Here is a 19128-nt window from a genome sequence, read left to right as displayed (position 1 = left end):
GCGCAGAAGCGGCAAATCATGACCCACACACGCACAGATGCGGGTTGCGTTCTGCTCATGTTGTGAACGGGCCTCCGGAACGGATCCCGTTCACAACCAGAGGTACCACTGTATTGCTCTGCTTTCCTTTGAATCACATCAGTGAGGACGGGGGTGAGGAGTCGGGTCTTGTTGTCTGGGCAGCCTAGGACCTCCATACTCATTGCCCAGGCTTACGCCCTGGAAAGGCCACTTCGGTGCTGCCAATGCAGCAAAAACAACACGGCAAGCAGTACTAAAAAGCTACCGGTCTCTGCAGCCACAGATGGCACTGTGAGTCTCCAGAGATCTGACCACCCCTCAAGGTGCACTCCATTGTCTCTCGGGCCAGACAGTGATCCAGGCTGTGTACACATTACCTGCTTAAAATGCAGCTAGGTCATTCTTTTGTTCATTTCAAACTGAAGCTTTTTTTGGGGGGGGGATGCATTTGAATATAGCATTTTACAAGGTACAGAGAATGGCTAATATGCATACACAGCTTCCCAGAGTGCCTGATTAAAAAGAACTATTTTATCTCCTAAAAATTTCTTATGAAAATATAACATGAACTTTTTGCCTTTTGATTTTCATGCTTGTTCTGGTGGGAACTGCAGGATGCAAAAAACAAGACTGGTAAATGTGACTGACGCAATCTCTATTTTGATGTTGATCTGTAACCAAAATCAGAATCGGGCTTACTGTTCACATATACATGCCACAGATCAGCCTGATGGCTTAGCAGGAAAGTGATTTCCTGATAAGAAAGGCTTTATGTATCATTTTCACATGAAATACTTTCCCCAGCAGACTAAGCACAATTTTGGTATCAAATGTTTTGTTTTCACCTGATGAGTGCTTTTATATATCCTGTCAAATCAACAGGCTGTACAACCAGAAGTAATTGTGCCTATTCCCCTCATGATATTCTTTTTATATGCACATTTCTGAAGTTCCTGAAAATGTTTAATGTATGCTAGGAACATAGCTGTTTTAGATTTAACGCATTTTTAAGACTCCTTCAAACGTTTCTTTCATTTCCCCCTTGTTACAAAGTCAGTATTTCACATTGTATTTGATGCAAATAGAATTAAATTAAAAGGCTTTTGGAAGAGGAGGAAAAAAGTAATGTCACTCTTTAAGTTTCAGAAACACTTCTAAAATGTCAATCCCTGGTGACAGTTGGTAGGGTGAAAACTTTTCTTTAATTCTTAAAAGCTTTTTCATCAAATATTTTTGTTCAGGTCTCTGATATATATAGCTGGGTTCTTACAACAGAACTTCTGTGGCTGAAAAGATCTCAAAATGATCTGCAGAATTTTCAAAGGTCTCCCCTCATTTCCATCTCTCCTACAAACTTAGGTTATACCTTTTAAAGGAGATGTAACTCACCTCCCAGAGTGCACCTAAGTCATATTCTGGAAAAGAAGAATTTACCTCAGAAAACCTGATTTGTGAAGTACGTAAAGCTTAGTTTCTCACTTGTGACACAGCTCTATCCCCAACTTATAAAACTGGCAACTTCATGGTAATGCTGACTTTACATGACTCTAATGCATATGAGAAAAACATGTTTCCAAGGTTTCCAAGGAAGACACAAGATGCAAAGGGAGCCCAGGGGTCAGGAGGTTTCTTCAGACAGGATAGGACAAAGACCTGAAATGAAAATGATGGCTGGAACAAGACAAACAGAAGGAGCAGAAGGACAGGCATGGGGAAAGGATGCGGCTATGAAGTGGATAGAATTTTAAGCATAGCAAGATATTGATAGAACAGAACAATTGGTTGGGGGCAGCAACAGAGAAGCCTGGTATTCTTTTGGAATACCTTCCCTAGGGTAGCCTACCAGGTCTTCTCATTGCATTCATGAACATGGTCAAATTATGTTCGGTTAGGTCAGGCTTCCTCAAACTTGGCCCTCCAGATGTTTTTGGCCTACAACTCCCATGATCCCTAGCTAGTAGGAGCAGGGGTCAGGGATGATGGGAATTGTAGTCTCAAAACATCTGGAGGGCAGAGTCTGAGGAAGTCTGGATTAGGTTTTAGGACAGACTTTTGGTATTTGACCGAAGTTTGATACTGCTTGGCCAGTGGGATTTTTTGGTGGTTTGAGTTTAACTTGTGTACTATTTTTATCAAAAGTCATTTTACCAGTTTGGTCGAAACCAAAAAGCAAGATAAAAACAAACTGCCACATAGATGCAAAGGGAAACAGCTCCAGTAAGAAGCAGAGAGTGATTCACACTTTCCCCATCAATTAAGACTTAAAGGAAGGGCGGGAACCCTCCACAGCCATCCTACACTATAGAGCAAAGTATGAGATTGGCTGTTCACTAAACCAGAATATACATTTGCTGCATGTTTTCTTTTTTGCTTTTTGTAACATAACAAGTTTAATTACAGAGTTGTAATGCTAGATTACAAGACCAAATTCAAAAGTTATTAACAAAAGATACTTTTATTGGATTTTAATATTCAAGCATTAGTTTATGATCTTTAGAAAGAACGTATTAGAAAAAACATAGGTTCTTTTCTCCAATCAGAATGTCTGAGCCCAAAACATGCAGTTTAACTTGGTTGCAGATATGCTCTTGTGGGAGACATGCAGGCATTAACGTAAACTCAAACCAACGCAACATAATAAACACGTTTCCATTGCTTTTTTCCAAGGATGCATATGGGTTAATGTAAATTCCACATCTAGCAAATTGAACCATTCTATTAATACAAGACAAACAGCATTTCTGCTTGTGTATGTCCAACCCCCCCAATCCATTCTACATAATATGAATCATTAAAATCTGTTGTGAGCACACTTGACAGTGCGTCTTCATTCTCTGTATGCAGATCTTCTCAACATATTATCCAGTCTCTTAATCTAGTTATGCTAGCGAAATAGAAGTGACAGTGTAGTGCAGTTATGAACAGTTACATCTATATAGGGTAGAGCAGATTAACAAACAAAAAAAGGTTAAACCAACCTAGAATTTAACAAATATAATCTACATATTTTAAAAACATATCAATATATCTGTATTTACAAAATTTCATGGATTTATTTATAGTATGTGATGATCCACTGAAAATGTTGATAGTAATTATGACAATTATGAATGGATAGATTCCCAAGACTCAAGAGGCACATAGTTCCAAAGGCCAACAACACTGGAACCTAATGAAGTCACAGAAAAAGTGAGATGGATTTATGGCCATAACTCCAATATAAAAAAAAAAATCGGGGGAAAAATCAAAAGCAACACACGAGTCAACTTTCCAAGTCATGATAGAAAGAAGTTATTTCATTGGGGCAAGGGGATAATTAACCCCACTCAACAAGCCTAGAAAACTGTATTTACACCCGTTATTTATTTAGAAGCATCATTAAAAATTCTGTAATGTACTCACTTCTAGCCAGTCATTTAGAATTTAAAAGTTCTACTATAAGCAACATTTACAAACGCATACAATATTTAACTTCAACCTTCAGTAAGAACACCCAAGTGAAAACAAATTGCAAAGTTATAATACAAATGTTTTGGGTGGGCAAAATGTATATTCAGTATCATTCACAAGGTACAGAAGTCAATACTTCAGATAAAGCTTAAATTCTTCTTCAGAAGCGTATCATTATATTAGGATGATGGCTCCTATATTTTACAGTTTCTTCAATCCACTTTTACAACGCTGTATATTTTGGTCACAAACCAGAAGCATGCGAAGAATCCAATTGTTCCTACAAAACAGAACATGAATTTTAAATTGGCAGAATAAACATCAATGGATCTGTTACAAAAGGGGTCCTCAAACTATGGTACGTGGGCCAGATCCGGCCCACCAGGCTCCTGAATCCGGCCTGCAAGCGGGCGGCAAGGTCTTTGGGCAGGTGCTCCCATTGTTCCCATTCAACGCCTCAAGAGTCTGCCTCAAGCTCCTTCGTGCTCTTTTTCCAAGCAACCGCCCAAAGACTTCGCAGTCTGCTCAGTCAGTCCCTGCACGCTGAGGTAAACTCAATGTGGCGTAGGAAGGTGGGTGTGTGGGGAGCGGTGCACAGCCTGGGGGGCGGGGTGACAAAATGGCAGGCGGCACAGGCTCCACGCCATTAAGACATTGAAACAAGAAGCTTCCGTTCCTGAAAGAGAAGGTATTGTGTATTGCAAAATAGGATTGTGTTGATGCAACACAGCTGTTTATGCAGGAAGCGCAAGGATGGAAATGAGCAAAGGATCCATGTGGCCTGGAGAAAGTGTGGAAACCACACATACCAAGGATGAGTTTACATTTCTGTTAGATACTGTAACACAGGGGTCCTCAAACTTTTTAAACGGGGGCCAGTTCACTGTCCCTCAGGCACTGTTGGGGGCCGGACTATAGTTCCCCAGAGTTATTGACCTTTTTTACAGAAGGCTGCCCTTTTATGGAAGGTTGCCTCTCAGGACAGGACCGGATACCAGCACTCAGAACACGGGCACCCACAAAAAATACCCATTGCTAAAAAAACCAAGACGGGACACTGAGGCCCACGAAGGATCCCACTGCTCAGCACCGCACAAATGCACAAAAGACATGTTGTGCATCAACACAACCCTATTTTGCAATACACAATACCTTCTCTTTCAGGCACAGAAGCTTCTTGTTTCAATGTCTTAATGGGTTTGGTAGCTGTAGAAGCCGGAGTGTCGTGATGTATTTTTAAAGGGAAGTCTGTACCAGTCAGATATTTTTTTTAAATCTCCAAGTAACAACATCCTAAATTGCCAGGAGATTAGTGTTAGTTATCTCCCTCAATTAGCATATATTTGAGTCTATATGTAGATTGAATTCAAGACAGTCTGTACCTACTCACAAATTATGGAGAAATAGCTTGACCAGTTCTGAGTGAAAGTACATTCCTCTTTATGTCTCCACACAGTGAGAAGACACACTAAAGCCTTCTTCTATATGAATTGGTGGGACTCAGAATTAAGTCCCACTAAATTCAAGCAAGAACATTTCCAAGGTAATGTATGCAGGCTGGTACAATGCAGTCTGAGTGTATTTTGTTATTTGGGTAAATATGTACATAGTTTTGATGCTGAAAAGCACAACCAACCAGACTATTTGACTTCATAATTTTTGGCTGATTTAGAATCCAGGGTAGCTGAAGGATATTGGAGTGTGGAACATTTGATATGTCTGTTCATGGCTGGAAGATAACCATGTGCTCCAATAAACCAACAGAGACTACTGCTTTTACAGCCCTTTGAATATATACGTTCCCGAGCAGTCAAAACCTGCGTGACAATGGCACATTGATTTTATGCACCTTATTGATTATTCACAAAAAGTATGTACAAATAGACTTTTAAAAAAATGTCACTTGAAGTCTGTGTTTCATGTGACTGAGAATTAATGAGTGTGAATTTTTGCAACTTTAGATGACTGAAGATAGGTATTGGTCCTTTACACGTTGCAAAACTTTTCTATGTTTATGCATCAGGTTCTAATTCAAAGTTATGTATGTGTGTGTGTTTGTAGCAAAGAATGAAGATTTAGCAATGGTTCATTCGCGATGAATAAAATTCAGCAAGAACTGTGAATGATGTTGTATTATTTTTTTCCATAGTAGCTAAGCCACTGATGTTTAACTGACTCATTTACTCCGATACAGTATTGTGGGCCCAGCTGTATGTCAGATTTGTCACATAGCTCCCAGTATTTTGCCTGCTGTGTCTGATCAATGACCCGGAATGCAGTGTGAGAAGCAAGTGCCCCAAGCATGTGCTACACCGTCACAGCAGCATGGCACCGTCAGAACCCTTCTTGAGGCTGACCATTTTTAACAGATGAGTAAGCAGCAATATAATAGTTTTGATGCAACAATTATGAGTTTCTCTTTTTAGCTTTTATATCATCTTGACACAGGAAGCTAGATGCCTTCGGGGCTTGTGTGTGTAATTTTGATCACTTGCTAGAATGATCTCATCCAAGCTTAATGAAATTTACTATGTACGTATCCCTTAAAACACAGCCTCTTTTTTCTTGTAAACAGCTACGTTTCTGGGGGGGGGGGGGAGGGAGAAGAATCCCAATGCACAGTTATCGGCATATAAAACTGGAAAACGCTACAAAAACTATTCCAGAAAGCAACAGTAACTTGTGCAAAAAAAATTGTTTAAAATACTAAAATGGAATCCAATTAACTTCTTATATTTTATAGCCATCAAGGTTTTGACGCCTTCTCTCTGAACCCTTACAAGTGGAGAAGAATGTTCTCCAAATAATACAGCTCTCTCTTTATAAAACTATAAGGACTGTTAGGTCCTTAATAGGTAAACAAATAGAAGCATGCAACAATACAGATAAAAAAGCGGAAGGGTCTGTATTTTGCATTTTCAATCAAATTCTGAAATGGCCCCTAACTGTGTTTAGGAATTATACAGATGACTGCCAACATTCAGCAGTCAAAGCTTCAGGTAGAAAGCAGAGGAGCAGGGAAATGAACATAAAGATGTCCTGACTACAGTTAAACATCCCACCTTTATGTCACGACAACTTGAGGTCCATAGTCCACATTAAAATAGATAGGCACACAAGTTTGTTTGTTTTTTAAACAAGCAACCATAGGGATATCCATCAAACACTAGTATGAAAAAAGTTTGCACATGGCTCTAGAACTCTTAAACTGTATTGTGTGAAGCACCCCAGAAGCACTCTAACATAAAGTCTCAGTACCAAAAAATATATTCATATTTACCTGTGAAAAGGAAGAAGATCAGTACCATTATCATAGTGTACCCAAAGTATAAAATGGTGCTTGCTGTACCCGTAATTTGAAGTTTGGAAAAGAAGTAGTGTACTGCGTATATTAGAAAATAAACAGCGGTAAAGCCACTGGTGAGAAATGAGCGCCACTGCCAGTGATAATCCTAGAACAAAGAGAAAAATGGTTGAAAAACTGCTAAATACTAAACCAAAGCAACATAGACTATATATTTCATATCTAATAATAATGACCCTTTATAAGGTTTTAATAATTTTCTAAGATGAACTACTGGCAATTGATTGCATAGAAAGAGACCATTTGCGAATCATTAACTTACTCAAATAAAATACTACAGGGATGCCCTTCTGAAGGGAGCAAACACATTCTAGGCTGACATTTGGAGCACCTGCATTCTGGAGCAGGTACCACAAATGTTCTAAGACAGTGCACAGTGCCAGGCATGTAAAGGCGGGGGTAGAGGATTTCCACCCCTACTTCCCTGGCCAGGCCTTCCTATCTCTAACACAGCAAGTATGTACTGCAGTCCAAGTACAGATTCACTTGAAATGTAAAATGGGATTAGCATTAAGAAAACCAGTTGAAACCATGGAGCCTGTTTTTGGTAATATTCCACAGCTAGGTTCTTTTGGTGATCAGCAGCAAGCTCCATTTACTGTATCTGTCAATCACACCATGGAAAGTTTTAGGGTCAGAGAGGACAAGGCTGTCTTTAAAAAGAAAAAAAGAAGAGGCATTTGACCCCAGCAGCTGATACGATTTTAAAGACAACCTGTTGGGAAATTGATGCAGATCGTCACCTAATCGAGTTAAAACGATTCAAAATATTTGAAGGTACAAACATTTGATTTATTTAAAAAGATGCTTAGGTTGCCTCATAGGATGTCTTCCCTAAACAGCCACCAAATGAAAATTGCAAGTGTAAGCAAGCAATAAATACAGATTAGAATGCACAACCCATCTTAAAAGGGCCATATATTTCACATTTCTCGTCCCCAGCAAGTTTTAGCAGTTATTACACTATTATATTTGAGTCAATACACAAATCTGGAGTATACCCTATGTTGTTCCTAAAACATGAAGTAGAAATTAAGGAACCCTACAAATAAGGATGAGCAAAAAATGGGGGTGGATGATATTATGATGATGATGATGAGTCCTATACCGTAAGTTGGATCCCAAACGCCTTGCGAGTCAAACGTTTTGGCTCCTGAATGCCGCAAACCCAGAAGTGAGCATTTCGGTTTGCAAATGTTCTTTGGAACCCGAATGTCCAACGTGGCTGAGCCAGCTCCCTGCAGCCAATTGGAAGCCACACCTTGGTTTCTGAACATTTTGGAAGTCGAATGGACTTCCGGAACGGATTCTGTTCAACTTCCGAGGTACCACTGTATTTATATGGGTACCTACTCGAAGTTTTTTTTTGGGGGGGGGATTTTGGCCTCGCTCCGGGCACCCTAATACCAAAGTCGGCCCCTGATCCTCAGTACAAACATAAGCAGACTTTATGAAATCTCCCTCCATCATTGAGTAAAATGAATAGTAACTTAGGAGCCAAGTCATTGATCGTATCCTTTTTGCTAATAATTTAAATCCCCCCAAGACAGGACTGTTGCAAGAAAGAATTCTGTAGGCTTACCTCTGCACACAAGTGGAAATAGCAAAGTAGAATTGTAGCCTCAGAACACGTGATAACCAGAATAATGAACACCAGAAACAAGAAGCCAAACATGTAATACATCTGATGAGACCTAGAAAACAGAAGTTTAAGCATAACAAAGGTAGTCTTGGTGAAGTTTACCTGGCCATTCTACGTACAAGTGGCAAATATTGTTGAACTCCAGCATCTGAAGACTGCTCAACCAAATTGTATCCATTAAGAGTTTATAGCATAAAACTACTTCCATGTTTAATTCATCTCAAAGTTGCCCATGGACTTTAGGGACATAAGGCAAAGAATCCCCACCAACGAACTGTCTCACCTAAGACTGGTAAGACCTTCTGTGTCATGACACTCAAGACCTGCATCAGGCAACTTTGGGTTGGATGGTTTCAACAGCCTATGGCCAGACAGCTACATACTTGCAAGCATAACACAGGCTTTATATGTCATTAAAGCAGAACAGTCAAAAGCTTTGATAATGGAAGAAAGTAGAGAGAAGTGCAGAAAAACAAATACAAGCTCTTTTTAAAAAAACAGCAAATTGAAGGCATCAAACATTTTTCAAGAAGCATACTGGCTTACCATATGCTATTAAGAATGAAGAAAAGTTGTATGAAGATGCATCCGAAGGGCAGAATGCCTCCCATAATGATACCAGGTAATGGCTGCGTGTAAAATGACTGTTCAGGAATCTGACGAGGAATCTGATTAGTACGAACTGGATGTTCTATGGCCTTTAAAAGATATAAACACAAAGGTGGAGGAGAGACTTTCTAAATTATACTAAACACCACAAACAGAAGGAAGTACCTACTCAAAAGAATTTACAATCCTATGGCTTTCTAGCACATTAAAGGAAATCCAAGCTAAATCTCATCTAACGAGGTCTACCACATTCAGAATGGTTTTCTTTGCTTTGAATCCTGTTGTTTGACCATGCTTTATATATACATAACTCAATCACTGAAGTCAGGCAGGACCCCCAAATCCACAGCCTTCTAAAGGACTTGACCCACCATTTGTTTTCAGGCAGTTCAAAAGGTACGAGATATGTGTGCAGAGAAGGCGAGTAAAACATGTAAGATCAGAAAGACAAAGAACTTACATTCTTCTTGAAACCAAAGTAGGCCCCAATGAACGTCAGTGGAACAGATATGCAAAACCAGAGGGCTAGAACGGCAACCAAAGTACCAAATGGAATGGCTGCAGAGGAATGTTCTCCCCAGAGAATCAGATTCATGATGAAGAAATCGGCAAACACAATGCTAAAAGAGAAACGAGATTTAACCATTAACTCACACTTGATTAATTTCAATGTTATTGAAATCATATCACTATATGTCTAGCTTAACGTTGAGCCCAGGTGACATGTAGAAAATATCAGGCAAAGAGGTCAAGCAAGCCTTTCTTCCTTAATCTAACAGGACTGAGCTCCAGCAGGAGTTGACGTTTCAGTTAAATAGCTCCAAATATATGTCTGTCTTAGCTCCACTTCAGGGGATGACTGCTTGCTGTGATTAAGCAGAAAGATTTGACATAGGCATTGTATAGTATATGACACCACAGATGCAGCGTGGTCTAAGAAGCAGCCCAAGGAGTAAAAGCAAGAATCAATGAAGAGAACCCCTGTCTTTTTAAAAAGTACTTCTGTCATGCTGGCACTGCTTAATCAACTTTTTTCATGTGGCAGAAGGAAACAAGGTTCACAAAAAAACCAAAAAAGGGCACGAACTGTGCATAGCTCTAACATGAAACGATGTTGCTGTGTTTTACTTATGTTGCTGAAGACTCACCAGTTTTAGCCAAGCTTCTCATATACCTATTTTAACAGTAATCGTAGGAATTAACTTACCCAGGGCAAAGGAAGGCTGTCAGCAGAACATTTGTCTTCCATTTTTCACCCCCAAATGCTGTATGAAAAGAAACCCAAAACAGCACCAATTAAATGACAGGTACTGTACAAACATAATTCCCTATTTATTAGAACAGTTTAGGCAGGCACTTGAACTTAAAGTTCAGTTTTGTTATTTGTTTCTTCATCTTTATTAAAACAAAATTTTGAAAAATTAGACTGATTCAACATACCGTACTGCATAATACTAAAAGTGCACACTGATTGAGAAGCTCAGTAAAGCAGTTATAGGTTTAACTTTTGTTTTATCTCCCTTTCAAATACATATAGACCAAAGCAGACAAAAGCTGGATCAAACTTCATATGTCAAACAAAATGCAATTTCAAAAGCCACTGACAGTCTGATTTCCATAACAGTATGTCAGTTACCTCTTCCCCTGCAAGTAGATCTAAGTAAGAACAATTGACGTTAGAGTTAATACAATAAAAGAATATCCAACTTGAAAGTTTGCTAGCTTGAGAACAATCTAAACCTGCATGTAGTCTCTCTTCAGTCTTAAAACATTTTTCCATCTTGCCCAGAGGGCAAACAGGATCAGAGGGGAAATCACTGCTGTGATGATAATTTAGACTAATGAACTTAAGTGCTGTCACGTTAAATGAACTTTTGTACTTACATTTGTAGAATCTGGCAGCAACGTAACCTGCTGGGGTTCCAAGCAGCACCCACAAGACCACAGCACAGGTCATTAATGCCCCCCGATTTGCAGGTGACAAAAACCCAAGGCAAGCAAAAACTGAAAAAGGAAATACACAGTATTTAGAGGCCTCTTAAAGATACGTGTGCTTCTCATGTAGGTTACCTTATTCACATCTGTTGTGCACAGTGCCTAGGAATGATGGCACAATAGTAGATTTCCCCCTTTTTTACCAGAGGTTTCAGATTTTTTACTTTGTGAAGTTCAATATATTTAGGATTTGTGCAGACGTAATGCTCCCTGATCTCTTCATCTATCCACAGTTCAAGTAGCCTGAAGAATACTGCAAATCACCTATGTGAACTTCCTGCTGGCTCCTACAACATCCATTTTCACTTTTGGAACCGACTACGATAGCACTATCTGTATACTGGCATAAAATGTGTTAAAATGTGTTAGGGAGGGGGGATTATTGGGTTGTTTTTATTTTTAGCATGTGTTTTGTGTTTTATCATGTGTTTATTGTGATTTTATGTTGTGAACTGCCCTGAAACCTGCAGGTATATGGCAGCATTCAAATTTAATTTAATAATAATAATAGCAGTAGTAGTTACCAACCAGAATTCTTATTATTTTATTTTTACATTTCAATTCCATGTTTCCTACAAAGAGCTTAAGGTGGTATACGTGGTTTCCTCCACATTTTATTCTCATGACAAATCTGTGATGTGTATTAGGTCAAAACATGTGGCTTGACTGATGGTCAGCCAAAGAGCTTCGTGGCTGAGTGGGCATTTGCATGAACCCTGGTCTTCTGGGTCCTGATCAGTTCACCACTCTAGCTCTCAGCATCAAAGCAGTTTGAGAGTCAAATCTCCTATGTGTGTTTATGTATGTTTTGAGGACCTTGTGAACATCCAGCACCAGCAAACATGCCTCAAACCGGGGGGGGGGGGGGGGATAGATACATGCAAGGGAAGGACGAGGAGAGAACAAGCACATTGCGTGCTATTGATCATCTAACCAAGGTTAGGCAGAAGAGCTTTTAGAATTAAGGGGGACTGCTTCACCCATGTATCCCATTATGTTATACTTACATAGAGTAACAAAAGTCATAATTAAAATCTGTGTTCCAGACCCCAGAAACACTGAGAGTAGCATTCCTTTTCTTGGGGGCCTAAATATGTCACCATGAACCAGTTTCCAACCAAATTCTTCCTGGGCATCTTCCTGAAAATTAATAAGCCAGTTGAAGGGTTTATACACACAATTATATATACCTCTAACTTCATCCTTCCAAATAGACAAACTCTGTGTATGGTTTATATAAAATACTGAAATATCACACGACATCAAACATTCAAACTTTGTAACTCGGAAACCAACGAGTAACATACAAATGAGACCTCAGAACTTTGTTCTTTCAACCTTTTGGGACATAGTAAAGTTGGACACTTAGTGTGAAGGTTCTTGTTGGGGGTGTCTATGGTCTACGAGGCTCCTCCCCAGTTCTGTCCCTGGCCAAGCTGAAGCAAGAATGCCCTGAATCATGCAATCATTTGTAGACAGAGTCACTCCCCAACAGGAAGAAATCCAGTGTGTGCTGGGATGACAATCTGAAAATCTCACTAGTCTTGGCAGGGTAATTCATGGGATACATCAGGCTTCCTCAACCTCGGCCCTCCAGATGTTTTGAGACTACAATTCCCATCACCCCTGACTACTGGTCCTGCTAGCTAGAGATGATGGGGATTGTAGTCTCAAAACATCTGGAGGGCTGAGGTTGAGGAAGCCTGGGATACATCATTCATCAAAAGAAGTAAGTAAAATCAAGGTAATCACCCAGCTCCCCTTGGTCTGTTTGGGGTAACCTTTGGTGGGATTGCACCTGTGCCCAGCATTACCTTATGGAAAACATATAAGAAGGCTCGCAATTCAGATCCCCTGGGGGCTGCAGTTATTGCAACTGGGAAGGCATCTTATTAGTTAACTGCCTCAATGGTAATTCCTTCAGGTGTTCAAGATGCCTGTGATATCCAAGATTAATCATACTCAAGACTAGATCTAATGAAACCAATGGACTTGTTATTTATGCCCATTGAGTTCAATGGATCTACTCTTGAGTATGACTTAGATTAATAGCATCCCTATTAATATGTATTATTTTCACAGAAATTGAACAGACTGTGTTCCACCTTTCCTTTTGACATTATACGCTACGATGTCCTAACACAAAATTCTGTCAGTAACTATTGTTGCAAAAGGAGTATGTTTATATCAGTTAATACAGTTGCGAGATCAGCTGGTTTTTATTTGCTGTAAGCCACAATGAGTGGTGTATTTATACTGTACTTGAAGGGTAGCATATAAACGTTCTAATAAAATGAATATACATAAAAGCTATTTGGGCATAATACAGATAAAGGGTTAGGTTGTGGATGTGCTTATCAGAACATGACTGAGGCAAAGACATTCACAACATTTCTAAACATGAATAATTAGAAGGCATCACAAAAAATGTGGTATTAGAGACCTGAAAATTTTTAAACATTTCTTTTCCAATTTGTTTGAAAAAAAACTTATACTTACAGTAGAATCCATCTGATTATATCTTGCAATGTCTTTATGCAAAGTTCTTAGCATGATCATAGCAACCATCCCAGACAGGAAAAGGACAATCACAAGAGAATTCATAATGCTAAAAGGAAACATGATGGCCAGTTGTCAAACCATTATCTTTTTTTACCAAAAAAGTGCTCCAATATGTTGAATTACAAAATGAAAACGTTTCCCTTACCTAAACCATTGTATATGTGTGTGAGGCATGGATTCTAAAATGTAATCCCACCTGGAGGCCCACCTGATTTCATCATTTTTCTGAAGAGAAAATGGTTAATTATTAGATGTCATACAACTGAAATAAAATTATAACAGACTTGCCAAGTTTTTATCCTGGGAATGGCAACATAACTACTAATATATATATATATATAGAGAGAGAGAGAGAGAGAGAATGAATAAATAATTCTTGGGGATCATGAACAATTTATTTTCTTCTGATCTTAGTTATATAGATACTAATGAGAATTTTATCACTATTTTCAGTGGAGCTGAGAAATCACTAGGATTCCTGGCAACCAACATTATGATTTTCATCATAATATTCAATATTTATATAATACTTTCAAGTCTTCAAAGATGCTCACAATATGCTCATTATCTTGTTATAATCCTTACAGCAAGCCCTGTAAGTTAAATCAGTATTATGACCCACCACATTGCTGAGGAAGGACAACTAAGACTTTGAGTGCCTTACTTAAAAGTTCATGACAGACACAATATTTGAATTGTGGATTTCTAACTCACCATGCGACACCTCTCTCACATTTAAGATCAGATGTCAAGAATGTCAGCTAAAACATAGTCTTTCTGAGCAAGGAATTGCTTCACTAAAATAATATCAGACATGATAATGAACATATAAAAGGTGGAAAGCAGCTACCATTGCCTCTATACTTCTTGAAGGCTATATTCTGCATAGAGACTTCTCACTGAAGCTGCAATCCTCTACACAGAATCATAGAATTGTAGAGATGGAAGGGAGCCTAAGGATCATCTAGTCCAACCCCCTGCAAGGCAGGAATATGCAGCTGTCCCATACAGGATTCGAACCTGCAACCTTGGCATTATCAGCAGTGTGTTCTAACCATCTGAGCTATGTGGTTGCCTAGAAGTAAGTTTCACTGACCACAGTGGAACTCATTCTTGAGTAAACATGTATAGCATTAAGCTGTAAAGTAAAAGGACCCCTGACCATTAGGTCCAGTCGTGACCGACTCTGGGGTTGTGGCGCTCATCTCGCTTTATTGGCCGAGGGAGCTTGTGTACAGCTTCCAGGTCATGTGGCCAGCATGACTAAGCCGCTTCTGGCGAACCAGAGCTGCACATAAAAACGCTGTTTACCTTCCCGCCGGAGCGGTACCTATTTATCTACTTGCACTTTGACGTGCTTTCGAACTGATAGGTTGGCAGGAGCAGGGACTAAGCAACGGGAACTCACCCCGTTGCGGGGATTCAAACTGCCGACCTTCTGATCAGCAAGTCCTAGGCTCTGTGGTTTAACCCACAGCGTCACCCGCGTCCCAAATACCATTTTAGTGTAGATCCAATATAGAGCAACCAGGGGCCTGCTCACCCAGTGGGACTTCTTCCTCTCCTACCACTATGGCTCCCTGGCACACTTACGAAATCTGCTCCGGAAGGCAAGCAGATTTCTGTCGCTCAGGCAAGTGGCCATCATTGGCTGTCTTCCTTTATTAGGATTCCAAAGAATTTTAACTGAGTCACATCTATGACATTTTCTACAAAAGTTATTTCCCTAGTTAGCCTAGAATAACGCAAGAAAAAAGTTTAGATGAACCACCTTTCTTCAGACATTTACTAGGATTTCATTAATATTTCATAATGCCAATTTTTAAAATTCACCTAAGACAGCTCAGTCAGTAGAGCACAAGACTCTTAATATCAGCCCCACGTTGGGAAAAAGATTCTTTCATGGCAGGGAATTGGACAGGATGACCCCTCATGCTCCCTTCCAACTCTGCTATGAACTTCTGGTATAAGAATCACTTACAGAGTGTTATTTTAAAACCTCAGAAAGTACTTTCCAAATCATGCCCTCTCCAGGAAAAGAAATGGGAAAAGCCAACAAGCATACCAACCTCAAAAGTAACTGAATATGTGTAGGGAATTTTGACATTTCCAGAAGCAAGCTTGTTACTTAAATCCATAGGTGGTCCCGTGCAGTCTGGGCTGTCAGGATTAGTGTGCTTGTAACTGTTTAAAAAAACCAAAGACAATAGATTTGAGTGCAAAATGCAGTCGTTCTGGCAACAGATTTTAAATAACAAAACAAGGAGGAGGGTATTTGGTGGCCTGAAAGAGACTAGCTTTAAATCATAGCTTAAAGTGCACATTGCTCAAAGGTCCCCACAGTGCTCCTTCTCCACTGCTTCATTTAACAAAACCAGAGACTGACTTGCTGTTATGTGTGAACTAGCACTCACGGTTTGGTTTCCCCCCCTAACAAACCATGTTGGCAAGGCAAGGTCGGTTCTTGACTTAACATTATGTTTTTTAGGAGAGAAACAAACCTCAAGTGCTGGTTTGCACATAATGGCATGGTATCTCTTCTACCAGGAATAAGCAGGGGAGGAGTGACTTGTGAACTTTGGGGGAGCAAAACCACAATTAAATTGTAACTATGGTGCAGTTTGTGTTATGTGTGAACTGAGCCTATATAAATGAGATCACAATGGCAGCAATGTTTACTAACTAGTATCGTATATACTTGTCCGGTAATATTTTTCCTATCAAGAATGAAAAATCTTAAGTGTTCCCTCCCTCCCACTCCTATGCTTTCCACTTAACGTGAAGTCCACTGCAAGGAGCATGTTAAATTCCCTTATATCTTTCAAACCAAGTTATAAGATTGCCAAAATGCCAAACAGATCTAGTAATAAAACTAAAGGCTCACCTTTTTGGTTCAAGTTTAGCAGCTACTAGTCTTGCGCTGGGAGCTTCATTTTCTACCATGTGGTAGACTATTTTGATGTCCACATGGTTGAATATATAGAAGGTGTCGTGTTCATGGAACTCAGACTACAGAAAAAAGTATATAGAAAAAACTTAATCAAATAGGTGGATGGAGCAGCGCACAACTGGCTTATAAAATAACTCCCCTCCCCTTCATCATCATCACCATCATCATCATGGTTATTATTAAAATTTATATGCCGCTTCTTTCAACAAACCACAGCTAAGATTAACCACATTTTATTTTGGTTTGAAAATCACAACAAGCTGCATTTCATCTAAAATGGAAGTAAAAGCTTCCAAACTCCTTTTATAGTTCCACAGAAGGGGGAACACATCAGTCCACTGTTTACTTCCTGCATTCTCATACCATACATAAAAATGAGTTAACTGTGAAAAGCCTTTTCATAAGATTCCATTTTTACACAGTCCAAGCTTTAAAAATTGATCCCATTTCTCAGGTTTAAGAAATTAAGTCTAAAACCTTGCCGTACAAGAAACAGCATTACAATTTACCATTAATGCTAATTTATGAACTAAGCTGACTTTTGTATACAGAATCATGGATGCTGGGGATATCCCAACAGCCAAATTTTCAGGAACAACAACAACAACTGGGAGCTGAAATCCAATTCCAAAGAATTATATTCTGTCTTTCAGAAACAAATTCTCCTCCACGCAGAGACTGCAAATTAGTTTGAAAATTCAAGCCGGTTCACCAGAATCACTAACGGATAACATTACCTGTCATCCAATTTTTCTTTCATGCAACAATTCATTTCTATGTTCTTTTTATGCTGTTCTAACACCAACTGCTTTAATAAAAGGGGAAGGCATAAGGTGTGGAAATTAATGGTTTCATGGAGCAGACTTAGGATATGGGAGGAAGGTGTCAGACTGAGAAGCACAATATAAAGCAGATTAGCTGCCTATTGTTATTAGAAATAGCCTTTGTCCATCTACGCCTCCTTCCTTCTACTCCTCCATGATAACTCAGTCATTGCAATGGTGTCAATGCAGGCTCCTAAAAATAGCAGACTTACACTGATAATAGCAAAAAATTAGGGGGGGGAAATCAAGCAGCATAGTAATCTTGTACGCATTATTTAAAATTTATTTATACATACATTGATAACACAGGCATCTTTGGGATGTCCATCTTCTGTTAAGTAACAACCAATGGGAAATCCAGGATTGCAGAACCTTTGGTTATCTTCCACATCATAACACCAAGTTACTGGCATATTATCCACAATCCTATAAAATGAACAGTAATACATTATTTTCAGATGAAGCCTGTGTCATTAAAGATGTACCACAGCTATAAATTTTGAGAAGAACTTTATCTGTCAAGGCAAAATATAGATTCACTAACAATGTTAGTAATAGTAATGTTTAGGTGATAGCTAATGGATACTGCTTGGGGAATAGATTCTCTGTTCTCCTGAATGCCTCCCCAAATCGGCTCCAGATTTTCCTCACCATTTGCCTCTATAGCTTTTAATGCACGAAAGGATATCGAATTGCTGTTCCAGTAGATCCATACTTTTATTTTTTAAACAGAAATAATTATAACTATGTTGTTTTAAATGGAAGAAAACATTACATTTCTTTCCATGAATGTCCCGCATTTCTCATCATAAGCTACCACAATTCTATATTTTCTACTAAAAGTAAGCAATTGGTTAAAAGTTAAACATGAACCTACCAATGATGCTGATAGTTCAGTAGCATACTCTTTTTCAGAAAATCTAGTTTTTGCTTGTGATCTGGGTTTTTCAAATCATATTCTTTTGTACAAACATGCTTGCACGTCTCTGTTTTCTTAAAGGTAAACTAAAAAAAAATGAGAAAGAATTTAGAAACAAGCCTCCTTTTTACACATTGCTCACTCAAATTACTTAAAGATTTAATGCAAAAGTTCCCAAGATAAACAGCAGAACATCAAAATGCACACATGCACAGGTTCTCCAATTATTACATACAACAATTCAGTTCACTTTCGTGATTTGACCACGTGCCTAATAGCAACTTTTTTCTCCACAACAGCAAGCCCAAACTCTCAATCCAATTTTTATTTTGTTAAGAAGTCCAACTATACTGAAAACTATTTCAAACTATTCTCTCTTTTACCTTAAACCAAAGGGAATTTTGATCCAAGTCTTTTAACAACCTGAACTGCAAAAAATATTTCAGGTGGCTAATTCAGAAGGATTTAATAAATAAAAACTTACGGGTAGAATAGGCTAGGTTGCCTCTTCTAAACAACAGAATTTTCTACATGGCAGTAATACCACAAGCACATTTAAAATAATACCTGAGTGAATTTTTATACATACTGATCCTATACTAGGCTTCTCTGTCCTAAACTGCTTTAAGAGACTGCCTAATATGGTTGTGACGGGACGTAGGTGGCGCTGTGGGTTAAACCACAGAGCCTAGGACTTGCTAATCAGAAGGTCGGCGGTTCGAATCCCCGCGACAGGGTGAGCTCCCGTTTCTCAGTCCCTGCTCCTGCCAACCTAGCAGTTCGAAAGCATAT

The 19128-nt window shown here is 39.1% G+C and overlaps 1 protein-coding gene across 2 annotated transcripts in view; it reads right to left on the bottom strand.

Moving 5' to 3' along the window:
- Window positions 1-2457: 2457 nt before the first annotated feature.
- TM9SF2 (transmembrane 9 superfamily member 2) overlaps window positions 2458-19128 on the bottom strand; it is a 28062-nt gene continuing 11391 nt past the window's right edge. For both annotated transcript variants that reach the window (XM_081198398.1, XM_081198399.1), the window contains exons 4-17: window positions 18295-18422; window positions 17714-17843; window positions 16528-16652; window positions 15713-15827; window positions 13789-13868; window positions 13581-13689; window positions 12089-12221; window positions 10971-11090; window positions 10294-10351; window positions 9547-9706; window positions 9024-9175; window positions 8418-8529; window positions 6752-6923; window positions 2458-3751 (exon numbers count right to left, since the gene is read on the bottom strand). In XM_081198398.1, the coding sequence (XP_081054524.1) occupies window positions 3684-3751; window positions 6752-6923; window positions 8418-8529; window positions 9024-9175; window positions 9547-9706; window positions 10294-10351; window positions 10971-11090; window positions 12089-12221; window positions 13581-13689; window positions 13789-13868; window positions 15713-15827; window positions 16528-16652; window positions 17714-17843; window positions 18295-18422 (1662 nt within the window). In that variant the 3' untranslated portion in view covers window positions 2458-3683. The remainder of the gene's footprint in view (window positions 3752-6751; window positions 6924-8417; window positions 8530-9023; window positions 9176-9546; window positions 9707-10293; window positions 10352-10970; window positions 11091-12088; window positions 12222-13580; window positions 13690-13788; window positions 13869-15712; window positions 15828-16527; window positions 16653-17713; window positions 17844-18294; window positions 18423-19128) is intronic.

This window comes from Podarcis bocagei (assembly GCF_964188305.1).
Source record: "Podarcis bocagei genome assembly, chromosome: 6".
Classification (NCBI taxonomy): domain Eukaryota; kingdom Metazoa; phylum Chordata; class Lepidosauria; order Squamata; family Lacertidae; genus Podarcis; species Podarcis bocagei.
The sequence above is the reverse complement of the archived record's forward strand: the minus strand, read 5'-3'. Positions and strand labels throughout refer to the sequence as shown.